General features: G+C 39.9%; 1 protein-coding gene across 5 annotated transcripts in view; it reads right to left on the bottom strand.

Annotated features, from left to right (window-relative positions):
- LOC147323477 (disks large homolog 5-like) overlaps positions 1-17,847 on the bottom strand; it is a 30,335-nt gene that overhangs the window by 7,794 nt on the left and 4,694 nt on the right. For 2 of the 5 annotated variants that reach the window (XM_086303850.1, XM_086303853.1), the window contains exons 2-22: positions 16,120-16,188; positions 15,369-15,522; positions 14,876-15,019; positions 12,461-12,644; positions 10,840-11,096; positions 10,158-10,470; positions 9,208-9,438; positions 7,938-8,122; positions 7,690-7,815; positions 7,335-7,467; positions 7,077-7,201; positions 6,657-6,832; positions 6,398-6,501; positions 4,988-5,080; positions 3,721-4,677; positions 3,461-3,584; positions 3,100-3,244; positions 1,983-2,104; positions 1,384-1,464; positions 1,148-1,307; positions 793-870 (exon numbers count right to left, since the gene is read on the bottom strand). In XM_086303850.1, the coding sequence (XP_086159976.1) occupies positions 793-870; positions 1,148-1,307; positions 1,384-1,464; positions 1,983-2,104; positions 3,100-3,244; positions 3,461-3,584; positions 3,721-4,677; positions 4,988-5,080; positions 6,398-6,501; positions 6,657-6,832; positions 7,077-7,201; positions 7,335-7,467; positions 7,690-7,815; positions 7,938-8,122; positions 9,208-9,438; positions 10,158-10,470; positions 10,840-11,096; positions 12,461-12,644; positions 14,876-15,019; positions 15,369-15,522; positions 16,120-16,188 (3,961 nt within the window). Of the gene's footprint in view, positions 1-792; positions 871-1,147; positions 1,308-1,383; positions 1,465-1,982; positions 2,105-3,099; positions 3,245-3,460; positions 3,585-3,720; positions 4,678-4,987; positions 5,081-6,397; positions 6,502-6,656; positions 6,833-7,076; positions 7,202-7,334; positions 7,468-7,689; positions 7,816-7,937; positions 8,123-9,207; positions 9,439-10,157; positions 10,471-10,839; positions 11,097-12,460; positions 12,645-14,875; positions 15,020-15,368; positions 15,538-16,119; positions 16,189-17,847 lie in introns of all 5 variants that reach the window. The other 3 variants (XM_086303849.1, XM_086303852.1, XM_086303851.1) reach the window with 2 other exon arrangements.

Below are 17,847 nucleotides of genomic sequence, written 5' to 3' on the forward strand. Positions count from 1 at the left end.
AGAAAAGTTGCAAGCATGCAACTTTGGGGAAGGGAAAAAAAAAAAAAAAAAAAAATTAGAATAAGCTCTTCCCTTCAATCTAATGTTTTCCTACACAATATGAGTCTGCATGCTATCATGCATGTCATGTATGCAAATAATCACCGAATCATGTGACATTTTTCACACAAATGTGTATTGTTCAAACAATAATATGCACGTACCAGCCACAACATTAAAAACCCCTTGCAGGTAAAGTAAATAACAGTAATCACAATCCTGGTATGTGGCTGATACCACCCACAAAAACAGCAGCACCATATGAAGGCAATGACAGTCCCCAACTGGACAATGTCAGGGCCTCCAACCTCTCAAAATCCCAATCTGATCAAGCATCTGATGCTTGAGCCTGTAGCCTCATGTCTGACAATACCAGACACGCCCAAAGGTCTTATGTTTGTGCACCTAATGGTCCAAGCTGTTTTTGTAACACACTGTACCAAGAACAAGGTTTTAATGTTGTGGCTGATGTGGCAAGCGTGCATTTTCAAATCCCACTTCATGTCATGCAATCATACAACATTTAACAGCATTCTGAATAAATAATGAGCAGAGAAGATGACGACCTAAGGATACACATCCATTTCATTACTGCCATTATTAAACATTCAAAAGAATCTAGCACCGCTGCTGCAAAGTGAGTCTAGACTGTAACATTTATATATGCAGAGTGTAGGCAGAATGATAAGATCTGTGCTCCAACAGTCCTGCAGACAGTGCTTATACTGTATGTGCTACCAGCACAAGACAAACCTCAAGCTTCTTAAAGAGAAGAACTTGGGCTTAATTCCAAGTGGAGGTCTAACAGAGGAAGTGCAGTAAGAGACAAATCTGAGAAGCAGAATGACAGGGAAAAAATAAAAACAGACAAAGACAGAAAGATTTCAAGTTACAAGGCTCAGCAGCAGAGAAGAAAGTGAAGATAATAAAATGATCGATTGTGGTGACAGTGTTGGATGGAGGCTCGAGGCTTTGTTTACTGCTTTGCAAGCATTTAATCACAATGAACCAGACAAAAAGTACAGACAAATGGTGGAAAACATGTCTTGTGGTGCTGAATCATGGTGGGATAAAGATTCGGACAATGACGAGGATTCGGTTGGCCTACCCTTCCTTTCGCCTGTCACCAATTGAAGCAGGGCTGACTGATATCCTAGGTTGGGTGGAAATGGAGCTCTGCGATTGGCTGCTAGTGAAAGACGACGTGTCCAGGTTGACAGGGGACATTGGAGGTGTTGGGCTGCTACCCTCCGAATGTGTAAGCGAGCCTGGAGTGACAGAAGATATTAAAAAATTGAAGTAACATTTGGTACCAGTAGATGTTGCTCCCAGACTGAACAGTACCTTTGTCAGATCCAGTGGCGCGAGGATAACGAATTGGAGGGATCTTAATCCGTTCTGCTCTAAATTGAGTACCAGAGGTGCCTAAGAAAAAAAACAGGAAATTTATTAAAAGGGTCAGTTGACCCATAATGGAAAAAAAAGAAAACAAGAAACATTTTCTCACACAACTGAGGGTATCCAACCATGTTGATATGGGAATTCCCCAGGAAATATATGAACAACTGTGATAAGCCCCTTTCCCCGACACTGCTAATCTAAATATTTACCACAGAGCAAATGTTTGAAGTAGCCAGTTAATCACCATCGTCTCCTGAGCCAATTAAACTGCTACAAGACTTTCTAACTCATTACAGGAGAGTTGCATTTAAAACTGACATTGCATAAATATAATGAGTTTAAGAGTAAAATTAAAGTTAAATAATTTTGTGTCACAGAAGTCAGTGTTTGCTAACAATGCAACTCGACGCCAGTTAGGTGTTTTGCTAGCAGTGATAAATAGTGGGCTAAATAAGTGCGGACTGAATTAAGAAAAATGTAAACAACATTATTCACATTTTAAACATGTCGTGATTACCATAAAACTAGGGCACCATACATACTCATTCTGTTGCTGCAGGGCAAGGAGTTAGTACTGTGTGGTGGTTGGCTGCAGCTCCGCTCAGTCGGGTTTCCAGTGCGCTTGTGGCTGAGGTCCAGACTGAGGCGACCTTGATGCTGGGGGCTAGAGTAGAGGGGGGGGGGGGGAGGAAAAAGAAAAGGCCTGCGTAAGTCCCCCGGCAGTCAATTATTCAACCCAGGGCAAGATATAATTTGCTACATGCCATCTGTCCATGAGATCTGGGGCAGGATACACAGTTGTTTCGCTGCTATAAATACACCATTCAGGATTTAGCAAATCTGTGGTTAAAATGAAAAACAGTACTACTAGAACTAATGTCTACTTTGCAGTAAGCATCAAAATAAACTGTTAAATTATATATATATATATAAAAAAAACAACAACATCTGAAATTGTCTTTTATTTCTAACTAATGCACCAAAAACCAGAAGTATGCAGAATACAATCACAGCAAAAAAAGAATACAGAATAATTATTAATTAATCTCTCTCTCTGCTTCAAAAGAGACAGTCTAACAGTTGAGATAAAATATCAGTTTTCTAACAGATATAGATATTTCAAGATGTCGTAACAAGGAAAAAAGTAAACTTAAAAAGCATTTGGAGAACACTTTTCTCCAACGAGGCCGATGACCTAGCTCAGAATTTCTTAACGACGTGACCTGATTCTGTCCCAAAATCTGGTGGCTTTCTTTGTCCCTGCTCCACATTTCCACCAAGTTGTATTTGACTAGTTGCTGCATTATCTGTCTAACAGACAAAAACAGCACTGAAGATACTCTACCTGTCGAATAATTCAATTAATCATGGGTGAACTCTATTAAGTCAATTCAAAGACCTGGAATTGAGAGTTCTGTTTCACCGACAAATTGTAGTGGTTTAGTCGACTCAGCTACCTTCTTCCTATTAAATGTCTGCAGTGAATGAGGTGTGATTGAAACAGAAAATTTTACTTGACACTATATGCAAAATAAGTATACTCATTAATTCATATATTCACATGGCAAAATGACAAGATTTATTTTTAGGATTCACAACAGTAAAAAGGCTCGTGAAGAAGAGTTGGACTCGTGCATGTTGAAAAGACTGACAGAACACCTTGTGTGTGTATGAGGATGACTGCTCGAGCTGGGAGCTGGAGGAGGGTTGTTGGCCTGGACCTCATGGCTCCAGGCTGTGTAGACAGGGTTCCTCATGACAGCCGTCACAGCAGGGCAAGGGGCAAAACTTCGTTGTGCAGGGTCTGGAGGACAAATAGTGGGATTAGACATCAACAAGTAGTAGTTATGTGACACTTCCATCCTATAAATATCAAGCCTTTATTAGTTCAATAGAAAAAACCCCAACAAATCGAAATCAACTTTCTATTTTTATTATTAGTGATCCATGCAGTGTTTGGAAATGTGAAAAAAAAAAAATGGAAAAAAAATGAACACATTAAGCTGTTCCCATAACTTACGTGATGCAATGCTACTGTAGCTTTTGGGTGCATATTGTACGCTGTACCGATTGGTTCGTATAGGAGAGAAACGTAACAAGTCCACTGGCTCTGGGGAGTGTTCATCGTTAGAGAAACTCTGTACCTGCAAGGAGCAAACGTACAGCTTGTAAGCCTTTTAATTTTTGAGGAAATAAGGGACACAAAATAACACAAACCATAGCATCTATAAAAATGTCAAATAGTAAATTCCTCAACATGTTCTTTAAATACTCAGTTACCTGAATAGGAACAGGAATGTGCAATGGAGTCACATTTCGACGTAGTGCTGGTGCTGATTTTGGCCGGTATCTCTTTTTTCCTTGCACTTCTGTCCTGTACCGGTTCTCCTCCTCTTCTTCCTCCTCAGCAGGTTTCTTGGAGCTGCCCTTGGCCTCTCCTGGAGGGCCATCAATGAAATAGCATTGGTTTCCCACCTCTCCCTTGTCCTTAGGATTCGTAGCTTGGGCAGGGGATGCGGGTGGTGTGCCGGTGGTAATGGTGGAGTCCGACGCGGAGCTGTTCTGCTGCCGATGCTTGAACCTAAACGAGTCGCTCCTTGCTGGTGGGGTGGGGGGTGTCTGAGCAGATTCAGACACTGAGCTCTGCGGTGAGTGAGACAGGGACATGTAGTCCAGTTTTTGGGCTGCATCAGGTCTCCTGAAAGCATTCATGTCAAAAATAGACTTCCTCTGTTTGGGCTTCTTATAGATGGACAGTTGGGTGTACTCTGAAACAGTTCCCACTATGACTTTAGGCCATGTGCCTCCACTGGGCTTGACTGGCGAGCTCTGCACTCGGTCCACAGCAGCCTGTGGTGAGCTGCAGTCGGACAGAAGAGGGGTGAAGGTAAAAGGCCGATGCTGGAGGTCCTGCCTCCGGTAGCAGAATTCTGGGTGGGGTTCCGAAGGACTATGTGAGGCAGAAAAGGAACGGGAATGCGGGGAACCATTGGAAAAGGGTTTGTGGTGGGAGTGAGTGCTGCCACTGCTGCTATTCAGGGAGTCACCGGTATCCTTGCAGGCTTCCTCCCCTCTGCTGCCAAAGTCACAGCTACAAATGTCAGTTTGTGTGGAGCAATTGTGCTTAGAGTTTCTGCAGTTTCTCGTGTGGCCCTCACAGGACTGGAGTCGCGGGTTCTTTTCAGAGTCTCTCAAAGTTTCATATAAACTCTGCCCAGAACAGCTTTGGGGAAAGAACTGTGCAGGAAGAAATGTTGATAAATATACATTAAAATAGTTTAAATGCAATAAATAGCTTCCGATGAAATGGACGATCGCTGACATTTTTAACCACAAACTTGAGATAGCATTTAAAAATTAAAGATACTGGTAGCAATTAAGGTTTAAGAAGACTTTGCATTGTCTATTAACCCAATGAGCATTTGCACGAAGTAAGCATTTTACAACTAGCATAAAGCCTGACTATTGGGAGTCTATTAGAAGAAACAGCAGTATGTGATGTTACAGTTGTGAGAATCTGTATGTGTTTGGGTTACGGAGTTTTTACCTTCATGAGGGAGAGGCTGAGAGAATTTCGGCAGTTTCTCAGCAGAGACTCACATTCAGAGAGCGACTTGTTATCGAGCGCAATTCCATTGATCTGAGGAAAAAAAAAAAAAAAAAAAGTCCCATAAATAAGAGCCTACTTACCTAGACATCATCATCATCGTACTCCATCTTGAAATGGCGTCTGCAAATGTGCTAGTTATGGTTAGAATTTAGATTACCGGTATCTGAGGTGTGCGCATCCTCATTACACAACATTAACCATTAAAATGATGGCTGATGTGTACTTGGGTACAAAAATAGTGGCCACCTGCCCTTAAAAGTAATCAAGTCCCAAAAATTCCTTGATTAGGATTATGGAGGTATTTTTTAAAATATCAGATTCCTGTAAATAATGCAAGCCTTTTTTAATAATAAAGTGAGATCATACTGAATTCCCTGTCTCAAACATGTAGGTAGGACATCAAGACAATTCAGGACTTAAGTAGGATTGTGAGACCTCCCAAAAACGAAGCTTAGACGCATATTCAGTACAGTTACTGATACTGATATCAAAGCAGCCAGCTATGATAGAGTGCATGATGTAAGACTATCAGCAAATGATGGTCTATTAATGAATTTTGGGTCCTGGGCAGTGTTAAAGCTGCCAGGGATAAAATTATAGCATAAGGACAAATTACAATATAAAAGACAGATTCAGATCATAATGGAAGCCGTTTGGAATAACCGGCATATTCCAGACCAATAAAGTGTAACATATATGGTGGTCTAAAACTTAAATATAGTCAAGCCAAAAATGATTCCCAGTCATGACTTTTTTTTTTTTTTATCCAACATAAGAGTGCTGAAATCAAAAGATAAGTAGACTACGGTATATAATTGTGTTATGGCCTGTATGTATGGTTTGTGTGACAAGGGCAAGTTTGGGAATGTGCTAGCTTACTTTCACTAACATTTAATCCTAGTTTAACTGACAGATTTTATATTATCTGACATATGAAAATTACAAAACTATGTTAATAGTGTGCAGCAGTGTACTGTGAGCATCTTTGTATTGTAGCTGATATTTTGGTACCTCCAGTGAATTTTTAGTAATGTCAGATTTTACTTCATCTCGGAGGTCAGCCTCACTGGAAGCCCACAGTCTCCATTATATCCTCTCTATATAACAGTGAAACTGGCTGCATTACTTCATGTTCATTGAAGTTATGAAATGTATACATATACACAACAAATTTCCTCTGTTTCAACACTGTACTTTGAAGGCAAGTAGTTGGAACATGCTGCAGTTGTGCTTGTCTTAAAACAACTTGAATGTGGTCAGTAGAGGGCACTAGAGACCACAGCCATCTCTTGATAACAAACAGGCTTTTATCAAACAAATGATAAACTTTTCAGTGATCATACTTACAGCTAACAGTCTGTCACCAATAGTGAGATTGCAGTCTTTAGCAGCTGGGCTGCCAGCAGCCAATGTGGCAACAAACACTCCACTTTCCAAACCTAGTCCACTGTCTATGAGGAAAAACAATTAGAAAAAACACACCCCAATTACCATCACATATACAGATAATTAAACGCAAATACTTTGCACTTTAATGTCATTACTAGCTTGTCAGGCAGACATTATAACGGTGAAGTTTATTACTTATTTGGAAATTGAAGCTGACCTTTGTGTCCAGCTAAGTTTATTTGGATTGGAGTGATGATCCGTCCTCCTAGTGACTTTCTTCTACGAACCACCATATTAATCATGCCCTCACCACTCAACACAGCTTTGATCACCTGCTTCCTGTCTTTATTGGTCAGGTCCACGTCATTTATTTTAAGCAACCAGTCATTTACCCTGAACAGAAATAAGAGAGAATATAATAATAATGAAAGAGAAGCCAACTATGATGTGTTGTGTAAATTGACATGTATCAAAAATCTGATTTTCTGAGTGCTGCATACTAAATTTTACAAGTGAAAATATGAAAATGTGTTTCTATTCTCCAAATAAAGCTTATTATTAGAACCAAAACTCAGGTGTCAAATGACAAAGGGAAATCAAAACATTTATATACACTGAGGAGGAAAGTGACAGTTACCTTAATCTTCCCTCAGCAATACTTCCTTTATCCACCTTAGTTACAAATACACCACAGTCCCCTGGTAAATAGGGATCATTTACCCCTTCAGCAATATCAAATCCAAGTGCTTTCAAATCCATGTCCTGCAAAAATGAAAAATCACGAGGAATATTATGATTTTTTGATTCTGAATTAGTTCATTCATTAAGTGCAATTCTCTAAAGGCAAATCACATTTCTTAAAAAACAAAAAAGAAAAACTCTAAATGATCCTTACTCTGTGCTTCTCAAATTCTACAACTTCTGTCTCCCACTCCATTGAGTCAGTGTCTATGGCTGAATCATGTGAACTGTGGGCCATCAGCTGACGATATCTTGCTTCCTTTTCCAGCTCATCTTCCAACTTTTCTCTGCAGGAAACATGAAATATGTAGCTCTTCAGTAAGTATTTCAAAGTAATTTGAACTGTCCTGTGTAAATAAAATTCATCCACTGGGTGGCACAAAAGATCATTAAGGAAGAGAAGCACTTTTAACACAAATATAAATCAATGAATAATATTCAAGTTTACCTAAAATAGAACACAAGACATTCATCTGTCTCAAAAACAACTTTTGGGAGAAATAACGCACTTTAGTTCTTTGAGTTCCCGCGTCGCATCGTTCTTCTGCTTTCTCATGTCATCCAGATTCCTCAGAGCGTCTGCCAGATCACTCACAGCTCTATCCCTTTCTCGTCTCAGGTTGTCACACAGTGTACTGAGTGATGCACATATTGTCATCAGGTGTCACATAAAATACACGCAAACTATTTTTGCCCAAGCCTCCTCGCAATGACATGCATCCACATCTATATTTTTAAAAAAAAAAAAAATTCTTACCGAATGCTCTCTCTTTCTGCTACAATCTTGTCCCTCTCCTGGAAGGCCCAGTCCCGCCGACACTTGGCGACCTCAGCCTCCTGCAAGGCCTCCTTCAGCTCCTGCGAGATGGCCTCATACTGCTTCCTCAGCATCTCGATCTCCTTGGTGGCTCGTTCCATGTTCATGGTGGCAGAGTCCTGTTCCTGCAGGAGTAGATCAAATTGATGGGTGATAAATGTCACCGGAGAAGTGAAGGTGCTTTTAGTCCAATATGGTATTTGATAACATGTGGCAAATTCCTCTAAATGTGTGTCATAAGAAAGTATTTTCATCTTTCACCCACTCTGTACACTAACTTTGCAATAATATTATACTCAACACATGTTTTTAATTATCAGCTTTACATAATTTTGGTGCGAGTTAAGCTTGAAAGCTCATTGATGCAAATACCCGTTTGACAGCAGTCATTTTGACTTGACATGGCACAAACACAGATGTTACAAATTAGAATAATGAATCTTGTCCTCTATTGAGGTGAAGCTTTAATGTGATTAGTATCACCTGTGTTTACCTCTAGCAGCAGCCAGAATGGCTGCTGTGAGAAAGGTTTGTTTGAATAGATCATTTATTTTTTCTGCTTGTACACTAATCAATAGACTAAATAAAGTGCTTTGTTGGTTTTTTTTGGTTTTTTTAAATACAAGGTATTAATTACAAGCTATGAAGACATTTTGTTGCTTTTTTTAAGAAACAAAACTTTCAACTTAGCTGACTCCATCCATCCAAAAACAAATTTCTGTAAACTAAGATGTAGTTTCCATCTATGATGTATAAAACAGCCATAGACTGGATTAGGTATATAAACCAGATATAATAAAACAAATGTAAAACTCAGTCTGATGGTGTATCTAGAGCGCTTGCACTAGATACACTGTTGCATTAATTCCATTTCAGTCTACAGTTTTGCTTAACAATCCATTTCTGACGCAGTGCAGATTTCTGGTGTACTTGGAAGTGAGAGTGAGGCCTGTCACTACAATTATTGGTAATTTCCTAATGTAGGCATCCCTGACTTTTATAATTAATCTGACAATCACTGCAAACAGAATGATGGGTGAGTACACATTTCTCAACAGAAATCAATATGTAGAAACCAGCCAGCCGATTGAAGAAAAAATAAAATAAAATAAAAAACTACTACTATGTGAGATGGGATGAAGGGATTACTGTCAGAGAAATAAACCAATCCCTCCATTTGTGATGATAAATCATCTGTCCGTCTGGCTACCTGTCTGGCCTGGTAATACTCTTGCAACAGCTGGTCCCTCTGGATGATGGCCTCTGTCCTCTCCTTCCGGGCCACATCTCTTTCCTCACGCACTGTTTCGATGTCTTTGCAGGCCTGGTTCAGCTCCTTTTGGGCCTCAGCTTTGTCCTTGACCTCATGACAGAATTTCTCCAGCAGCTCATTCTTTTCACAGATTGCTCGGTCCCTGTCCACCAGCGCTGAGGCCAGCTCCTTCATCAAAAAAAAATAAAATAAATAATAATAATAATAATAATAATAATAATAATAATAAAGAAAATAAAGAAAAAAGTAAATTTCTATATCTTTTTAAATTTTTACCTTGAGAATTTTGGAATATTTTAATATGATTTGCATATTGTTGTACATTTCCTTTTATGCCGACGTGTTTCTTACATCGCTGTGATTCTGGAATTCCCTCCTTGGGGAGGAATACATTCTTATCTCAGCACAAAGATATGCTGCCAGACAAACTTCCTATTAGATGAAGAACTAAAGAATTTTTCTCCTCTTAAAAGGATTTTTTATGTATTTATTTTGGAGAGCTTCTCAAGTTCATTTTACACAGAAGAGTTAAAAAGCATAACCAAATTTCTCTTCCTGAACTGTGGGTTTTAATAGCAGTGATCATGACGTGGTTACTTTTTAGCCACCCTAAACCTTTGACTGTTGCCAAAAAGAATGACTTCAGCAGTTTAACGACAAGAGATATTTAAGACACAGATGTTACGCAAATGGTCATTCTTCATTAACAGTTTCACTTAAATTAAAAGGAGCCCTGTAAATCTGAAGAAATTAATTTCTTTATAGTGCATGTATAATTCCAAATGTCTCTTATCACAATAGTTATTCCTCCAGTGCTTTCTGATCCCGTCTGTGAAATGGTTAACCGTTTTCAGTTCTCACTGATGATCCCTCATTTTAGCTTTTACCTGTCGGAGAGCCTCCAGCTCCTCACTGGCCACCCGTCTCTCTGACGAAGTGCTCTTTAGCTTCGCCTCTGCCATCTCCAGACCTGTCTGGAGCCTGTCCACCTCTTTGATCACCTGATCCCGCTCACTCATGATCAAGCGATATTCACTGATCACAGAGTCCCGCTCCTCCTTGTACTTCTCGCCGTCCTTTGCCGCCTTGAGCTGCTGGGTCTTGAGCCGCGTCACCTCAGACTGCAGCCGTTCCATCTCTCGCTGTAGCTCCTTATTGTGGGCTGTGGCCTTGGATAGTTCTTGGTGGGTGTTGTCAAACCTGCATCAGGCAGGGATTAAGGAATGCAGTGGATTCAATGCCTCTATTAATTTCCAAAGGGTAAACATTTCTACTCTGTCTTGTGCTTAAAACATTAAAATCATGAACAATAAGATCATAGACTGATCAAATGTGGAATTTAAGCATCTAAAAAGAAAACTATAAATGGGAGGACATCCGCAAAGCTTCATCTGCCTTGGATTAAGCACATTTTAAGCACTGTGCAGATCTGACTTTGGCTCTGTACTCAAGTACTCAGTTTGTAGTATAATTTGCTGCAACTGCTTTTTAGTTTTTTAACAGTTGCTCAGTTTTTGTGTGAAGTTTGTAGCCCTGCTGGCTTTGTAGACCTAATAATTCCAGCTTTACCTTCTTATTGAAGAAGAGTATTGCTGCTGATAGTGGATGGCAGCATCTCTTTGTTTCAGCAGCATGTCGAGTTGCTTCTGCAGCCGGTGGTTCTCTTCCTCAGCCTGGTCCAAACGACTCAAATCGGCATTGTGACTGGCCAACTTGTCATTGTAGCACTTCCTCAGAGTCTCATAGTCACTCTTCACGGCCTCCAACTTGTCCACAGCTGTGTCGTAGAGTTTGTTAAGGACATCAGAGGAGCCCTCTCTCATTACCTGCAAATAGCATTAAGTCGGGTTATTTAACGAATTAGAGGGCAATAATGGGACTATATCAAGATAAGAGCTGATGCAGTCACTTGGAAAAAGTTATCCGGAATACTTTTCAACTCTGTAGATGCTGAAATGTTGTGCTGTTTGATATAAATCTAAAGTGAAGTGCCTAAATCATTTAATTACCCGTTTCAGTGGAGATTAAACAAAATGTTACTTTAAACTGTTGAAATATCACTTGAACTGTAGTGAACCAGATGATAACTTGTATCTAGCTTCTGTCTAGCTTCTTAACATCCTATAGGGCAGTCTGCTTCTGATGCAAGCAGCAACTGGGGTATACTACATGCTTTTAGCATGAATGGATAAGCTTAACTACCATTAAAAATGTATTGCCATTCAATTTTACTAGTTCTGTGGGAACTGTACAGGAAGCAATCGCAGGAGACTGTGGTCGAAACAGTGATTAATGTTACCACAGTTTCACCAATTAGCAACCACAGCTAAAAGATGAAGACGCTCAAATGTACAATAAGTACAGTCGACCTGACAGACAGAATTGCTGTCAAATCAGCTGAATAAACTTTTTGACTTGCTACCAGTAAGTTAATTAAGTTAATTTAGTTAATTAAGCACTGATGAGATCCAATGGACTCAGTCTGGCTTCATGTTTACAAATATTTTGTTTGTAACGTTTAAATTACTATTGAATCTAATCCAAATCATGAACAGAGTGCCAAAAACGGACAAACCAGGACACATTTAGACATGAAAAATTATAGTATGTAATTGGAATCTAACAACTGTACAATAAATGTCTTCTCTGGGCTGGCATCACTTAAAACTAATTTGACTCCTAATTTGACTGAGGCTGAACAGTAGTTTATGCAATGATGACATGACTTCTAGAGACAATGGGGAACGTATCCTTGCTATCAACTAGCCCTGTTATACACATTCTCCATGGTTATATAAGGCATTGCTAACATTTAATGATATGGTCTTGTGACTGCAGTCACGGTGAATGTCAGACTGAGTAATGGTGAGAGACTCAGGTCAAGTCATTTTTGTAATCTGAAAGAATGTTTTGATGGATGGAGACATGGAGAGGACAGAGCTTGTCTGACCCCATTTGTCTGAACAACATTGTCCTTTTGGACATAATGGTCACCGAGACAAGAGCAAATTAATGTCCATCTCAAATGTCAAGATCCAACTGATTTTATGTCAGCGGCCAACTAGAGATGGAAAGGGGTGTCTGCAAGTGTCTAGATAGTATATACCCATTTATATTTTTGTGTCTGTATGTTGTTTGTGTCCCATTTTTAAGCATGAATGGTGACAGAACTGAAAAATTACACAGGCACCTGCTGGTGTAGCATCTTCATATCAGCTACTTCCCTCTGATCATCATCATGCAGCCTCCTGAGCTCCTCGCAGGCCTGTTTCACATGGTTGTGCTCCCTGACCAGCTGGATGTTGTCCTGTCTCAGCACCTCGAGCTCCTCTTTCAGCTGGGTGTGCTCGCTCACCAGACGGCTGTGCAGTGTACTGTGGAGATAGCAGAATGGGTACAATCAAACCATGGGTGCTGCCAGCGATTTTTAAAATCAGCATTTACAGCACTGAATATATACATCTCCATCTACTGTGTCTCTGGCAACATATATTCAGCTAGTAAATCATAAATCAAAAAATATTTGGGGACACACACACACGTCATTTGGATCGCACCAGTTAGCCACAGTGTAGGATGAAGAAAGTAAGTTAATACTTGAATGTAGTAGCTAAAAGCAGCTTCTTAAAAACATCTGAAATGTTTGCTGTAGCCAGTTATGTCACTGCAGCTCTGCTGATTTGTGGTCAGGACTCTAACTTGGCCACTGGGACATGATTTACTGTTGTTGTTGATTTGCTTTAGGCCATTGTTTTGCTGAATCACCGAAACTCTTACAAACTTCAGGTCATAAACTGCTGCCTTGACATTCTCCTGGAACAATTTCTCGGTGCAGTTTCAAAGTAAACTGCATAAATTAATGATTGCAAGGTATATTAGCCCTGAAGCAGAACATCAGTCCCAAACTATGACGCTTCTTCTGCCATGCCTTACTGCTGGTCTACAGATTATTCTCACAGACGTAAGCACCATCTTTTTGTTTTTTATGATTCTTTTTAAAAAAAATATTTTATTAGTCAAGAGCAATTTAGTCTCCTTTTTGGCCTTCTTCCATTGATACATCATGTTGATGAGATTTCTGTGGGTGCTTTCCACTTCCTCTTGTGTTGTTTGCCCTCTTCTTTCAGGATTTCATTACATATTGTTCTTCTGGTGTCATCTTTCCAGCACAATCACGTCAGTCTTATCTCCTTAACTGGAACACCCAACTCGAAGCAGGTTTTGAAGTAGCCAGCACAACAGTTTGCATACAAATCTTTTGTTGCAACTGGAAATGATTAACTGCTGCAGTTTGTGGTCAAACTAATCATTTCAGAACTACCTAAAAATTAAATTACACGAAGTACCCCGTGTTGACATAATTTCACATTCACAAACTGTTTTTTGTGTGTTAACTTTCACAGATGGTTTTACTGTGTTCTACCTACAGGCAATTAAGAATCACTAATTAACCTAATCCTGTTCTTGTACTGTGGGAGGAAGCCGGAGTACCTGGAGAGAACCCATGCAAACATGGGAGAACATGCCCTTCAGACAGGAGGTGGAGTCAAACTCAAGACCTTCTTGCTGAGCACCAACAGTGCTAACCATCACACCACCGTGCTGTCACTAAAAACAATTAATTAATTCATTTAAAGCCACAGGGCTGTTGTGGTCTTCCTGTCACTATATTAACATTAATAGGAAAAAAAAAAAAAAAAAAAAAAAACCGCACCTCTTATGTAATAAAGCTTTAACTTGAAATTTTCTAAAACATGAATCACTAATAGGACTAATTAAAATTCTTCAGAATTACTAAGGGTTAATGGTTAAGTGTTTAGCGACTTACTAATTTAAGTACAATGTTAAAACTGCTAGACATGAATGTGATTTTCCATTGACAAAAACATGCTGCTTAGAGTGAATGGTTGAGTACAGAGGCAGAGAGGACATTGATAAATAAAGACTCTCTCTGATGTGCAAACAGGACGCAAAAGTACAGGCTTAAACACGGACATAATCCTTCATCTGTCTGTTTGCATTGGGGGCCAGATGTTGGTTCCCTACACTTCAGAGGCTGTATGGCATCATTAAAAATCATACAAATGGACTAGCCTTCCCTTCATGTCAACTCAGTACAGCTTATTTCACTAGACACCAAATGCTCCGTTCGCAGCATTATCCTCACGGCAAAGATGCTGTGCCGCATACACAGGATTCACATACTGATTACAGAGCATGCTTATGGTGAACTCTTTACAAAAGGATAATACTTATAGAGCATATTCTAGTCTCTTCCCTCAACCTTTAGCCAGAAATGTATGATTTGCCCTGCTACTAAATAATACAAATAGTCCCCCCGCCCTCAAACAATCCCAAAGATTAAATCAAATTGAAGAAGACCTGTTGGGATTTTTATAGCTTAACTGAGATTTTGAACTGATATAAAGGCTTCATCCCTATCACTCTTGCAAAAATAAAATCTGTTCTACGCAATCTGCTGTGAATATGTGAGGAAGAACAGAATACTGGCTAAAAATGCTGCAGGCTGAGCTTGAATGCATACAGCACAAATGCACCGGCTGTTAAAAAATTTACAAAGTCCCCTAGTAGGCTTTCCACTTACTGGTAGAAGTCTGCTTTCTTCACAGCCTCCTCGCACCTCTTCAGGGTGGTGCTATGCTGGTTCTGCAGGGATTGCAGGTCTGCCATTGCCTTCATACACTGCAGCTTCAGACGCTCATAGTCATGACCTGCTTTTGCATTCGGTCTATTTCACAGAGCAGGAAACAGGGAAACACACTTGCATCAAAAACCAAGTTCTGAGATGCCACATGGGACAATGTGAGAGCCATAAGTGAGATAAACATGCAAACTTTGTACTTTTGGGAGCGTAAGGAAAGAGAGAAAGTTCAACTGTATCCTCACATCTTATGCTCAACTCTAAAACAAAACGAGCACAAGTTTACGTCAAATAGCTCTTGCTTTTTTTGGCAGGGCTTTTAAATGCTCAAGAATGCAAAATACCTCTATCTAAAGAGTGCAGGTAGAAACAAGATTGCTCTGCTTTTCTGCAAATGTGTTGGAAAACAGGCTGTAGAATGAGACTAAAACACTACCTGCAGTCATCAAAGGTGGTTCCAGGTGAAGAGAGGGCGAGACGTTTGCGTAGCTCATCCCTTTCACGCGTCACCTGTCTCAACTCTAACAGAATGGTCTCCATTTTCTCATTCACTTGGTGGCTGTCCATGTGGGCAGGTGGAGGGGAGGACGCTTGAGCAGGAGTACCTGTGTGAGTCAGCATGTCACTGGTGGCTTGTGCCGATCGCAAAGTTCAAATGATGCGAGTGACGGGGTTCAGTGCAGTTTTATTTATGTCAGCTAGAGTGTATAGCTATATTTCAGTAAAAATGTAGTCTATGTTCATCTGAGCTGCAAACTTGGCTAAAGAAATAAATTACAAACATACAAGTTCATGATTATGTTATGGGTAAAGAGCTTGACCATTATTTTATTTAATCTATATAATCGTTTAGCCAAAGTCACTTAAATATTGTCTGTCATCATTGATCTACTCATTCAGTTTTGAATATACCACAAAAATAAACGTAGTGATAAACACTGGTTCAGCTTCAACAGCACAGACCAATCCTCTCTTCTAGAGTAGAAACAGATCTCTCTCTCGTGTGTGTATTTTTAAATCCTTGTCACATCTGTGTAATCACTTGCATGTGCTTAGAGTCTAAACAATTAGAAGCCGTCTGGTTCCTCAGAACTACTGTTTTTTTCTCCCCCCCCCCCTTTTCCAAAGAAGATTTTTTGGACCCATCTTTACCTTAAATCGTTAGTCATCATGAGTACCACACTCACCTAAGCTGCTGAGAGAGCTGCTGCTTTCTGAGTCCGATGGCATGGTGGACAAGACGCTGTAAGTGGACCCTGCAGCATGAACAGAAACATTAAAGTCAGGTCTAAGCGTACTCGACCGTGTCTGCTTTATGGTCAGATGATCATCTCCAGCATTGTATGGTACATCAAGGCAGTGCAGCTTGGGTTACATTCGGGAGCCTTTACTGAAAAAAGCCAGCTGGAGGAATAATAAGGTGGGACTTTCCCCAACTTGGGATGACGGGCCTGTGGGCTGACAGAGTGTAGCTAATTACCAGTTGGGCAGGGAGCTTGAATACATACTAGCCAGGGCCCCAAAGAGGCTGCAGCCTTAGAGCTTCTCCTTTTATCTCCTCTGACAACATCACACAGTCCCCCCCTTGTGAAAGGCCCTCTTTTATAGCTTACAGTGATTCATAATTAACGTTACAGAAAGGAAGCTTTATGTACACCACTGAACAATATGAAGAAGATGATGTTATTTCACACACCAATGTAAAAGTAATTCTTCAGTAGATTTTAAAAGAGAAAAGTATTTAAAAGGGAAATAACTGATGCAATCTGTGTGTGTCACGATCTACCAGAGTGTGCAATTTTCACAACAGATTCAGAAGAAACAATTAGCTTTTTACAACAACAGAGGAACAAATGGTTACACAAATGGTCAAGTCAATTAGAAATGTTGTCATTAAGTTACTATCTGGTCTGTCACCTTTTCTAAGAAAACAAGCAAAAACAAAAGATGTGTTGACTGCCTTCAGTATATTGCCAAATAAGATGCCATTTATCAGTGGGAGTGGCCAATATTTATCTGCTACAGTACATCATGTTTTCACTACCAACAGTTCTAAAGCAGTGAGATGAAGAACTGGTACACTTTTAAAAATGAAAACATTTTAATTCTTCCCAGAAGTGGACTTCTCAGCAAATTCAGCCCAAGGTCAGAGCGTGCAATGCTGAGGTACATCTCCGACTCTACAGGCCTCAGTTAGCATGTTAAATGCTCAAGTTTATGACAGTATATTTGGATAAAGATGGAAAAACTATGGTAATAGGGATCTGTATTAAAATGCAAACATATGAAAATCAGCCAATAAATATTAATCTTTAGCTAGAAATTGTCATATCCCTCACAAAGCACACATTGATAAAATATAAGAGGGCATTGACTGTATAAATTACAGTAAAAGTAGAGCAAGGAATTGTTTAGCAATAGGTTTTTTCATTGACTATATTTTGTTAATCAAGTTGTTTCAAACGTGGTTATTTATCCTCTACAAGAAGGATTAGAATTTTATTGATGCCTGACTGCACACTGCTTGATCAAACAGCCAGCAGTGCACCTTTCCTGAGATCTTACTGCGCTGCTGTGGAGTGACCAGCTTATAGTTCAGTTACATCAGCAGCTTCCACTCCTGATGTAAAGTCTAGTGTAGACTTAGAGCATGACAAACGATTCTATTTACCCACGTCCCATTACTCTAAATCAACCCCTGACTGGCCGTGTTCCCACTAACTAAATGAGTTGAGACTATGAGGAGCCCAGCTAACATGGCTCAACCCTCTATTTCCCACTGAAGGACAAAAAAAAAGAAAGAAAGAAAAAGGAGAGACCGATCTCTCTTTGAGCTCTCTTTGTTCTCACTCTAGCTTAAGTTTCCCATGACTCTGAGCAGAGAGTGCCTCAATAGGCAAGGTGCAGAATGTCAT

Source organism: Aulonocara sp. 'chitande type north' Nkhata Bay, linkage group LG8 (genome assembly GCF_057382095.1).
Source record: "Aulonocara sp. 'chitande type north' Nkhata Bay isolate Kocher_YH1m ecotype deep benthic linkage group LG8, A_spYH_male_GT1.1, whole genome shotgun sequence".
NCBI classification, from domain to species: Eukaryota; Metazoa; Chordata; class Actinopteri; order Cichliformes; family Cichlidae; genus Aulonocara; species Aulonocara sp. 'chitande type north' Nkhata Bay.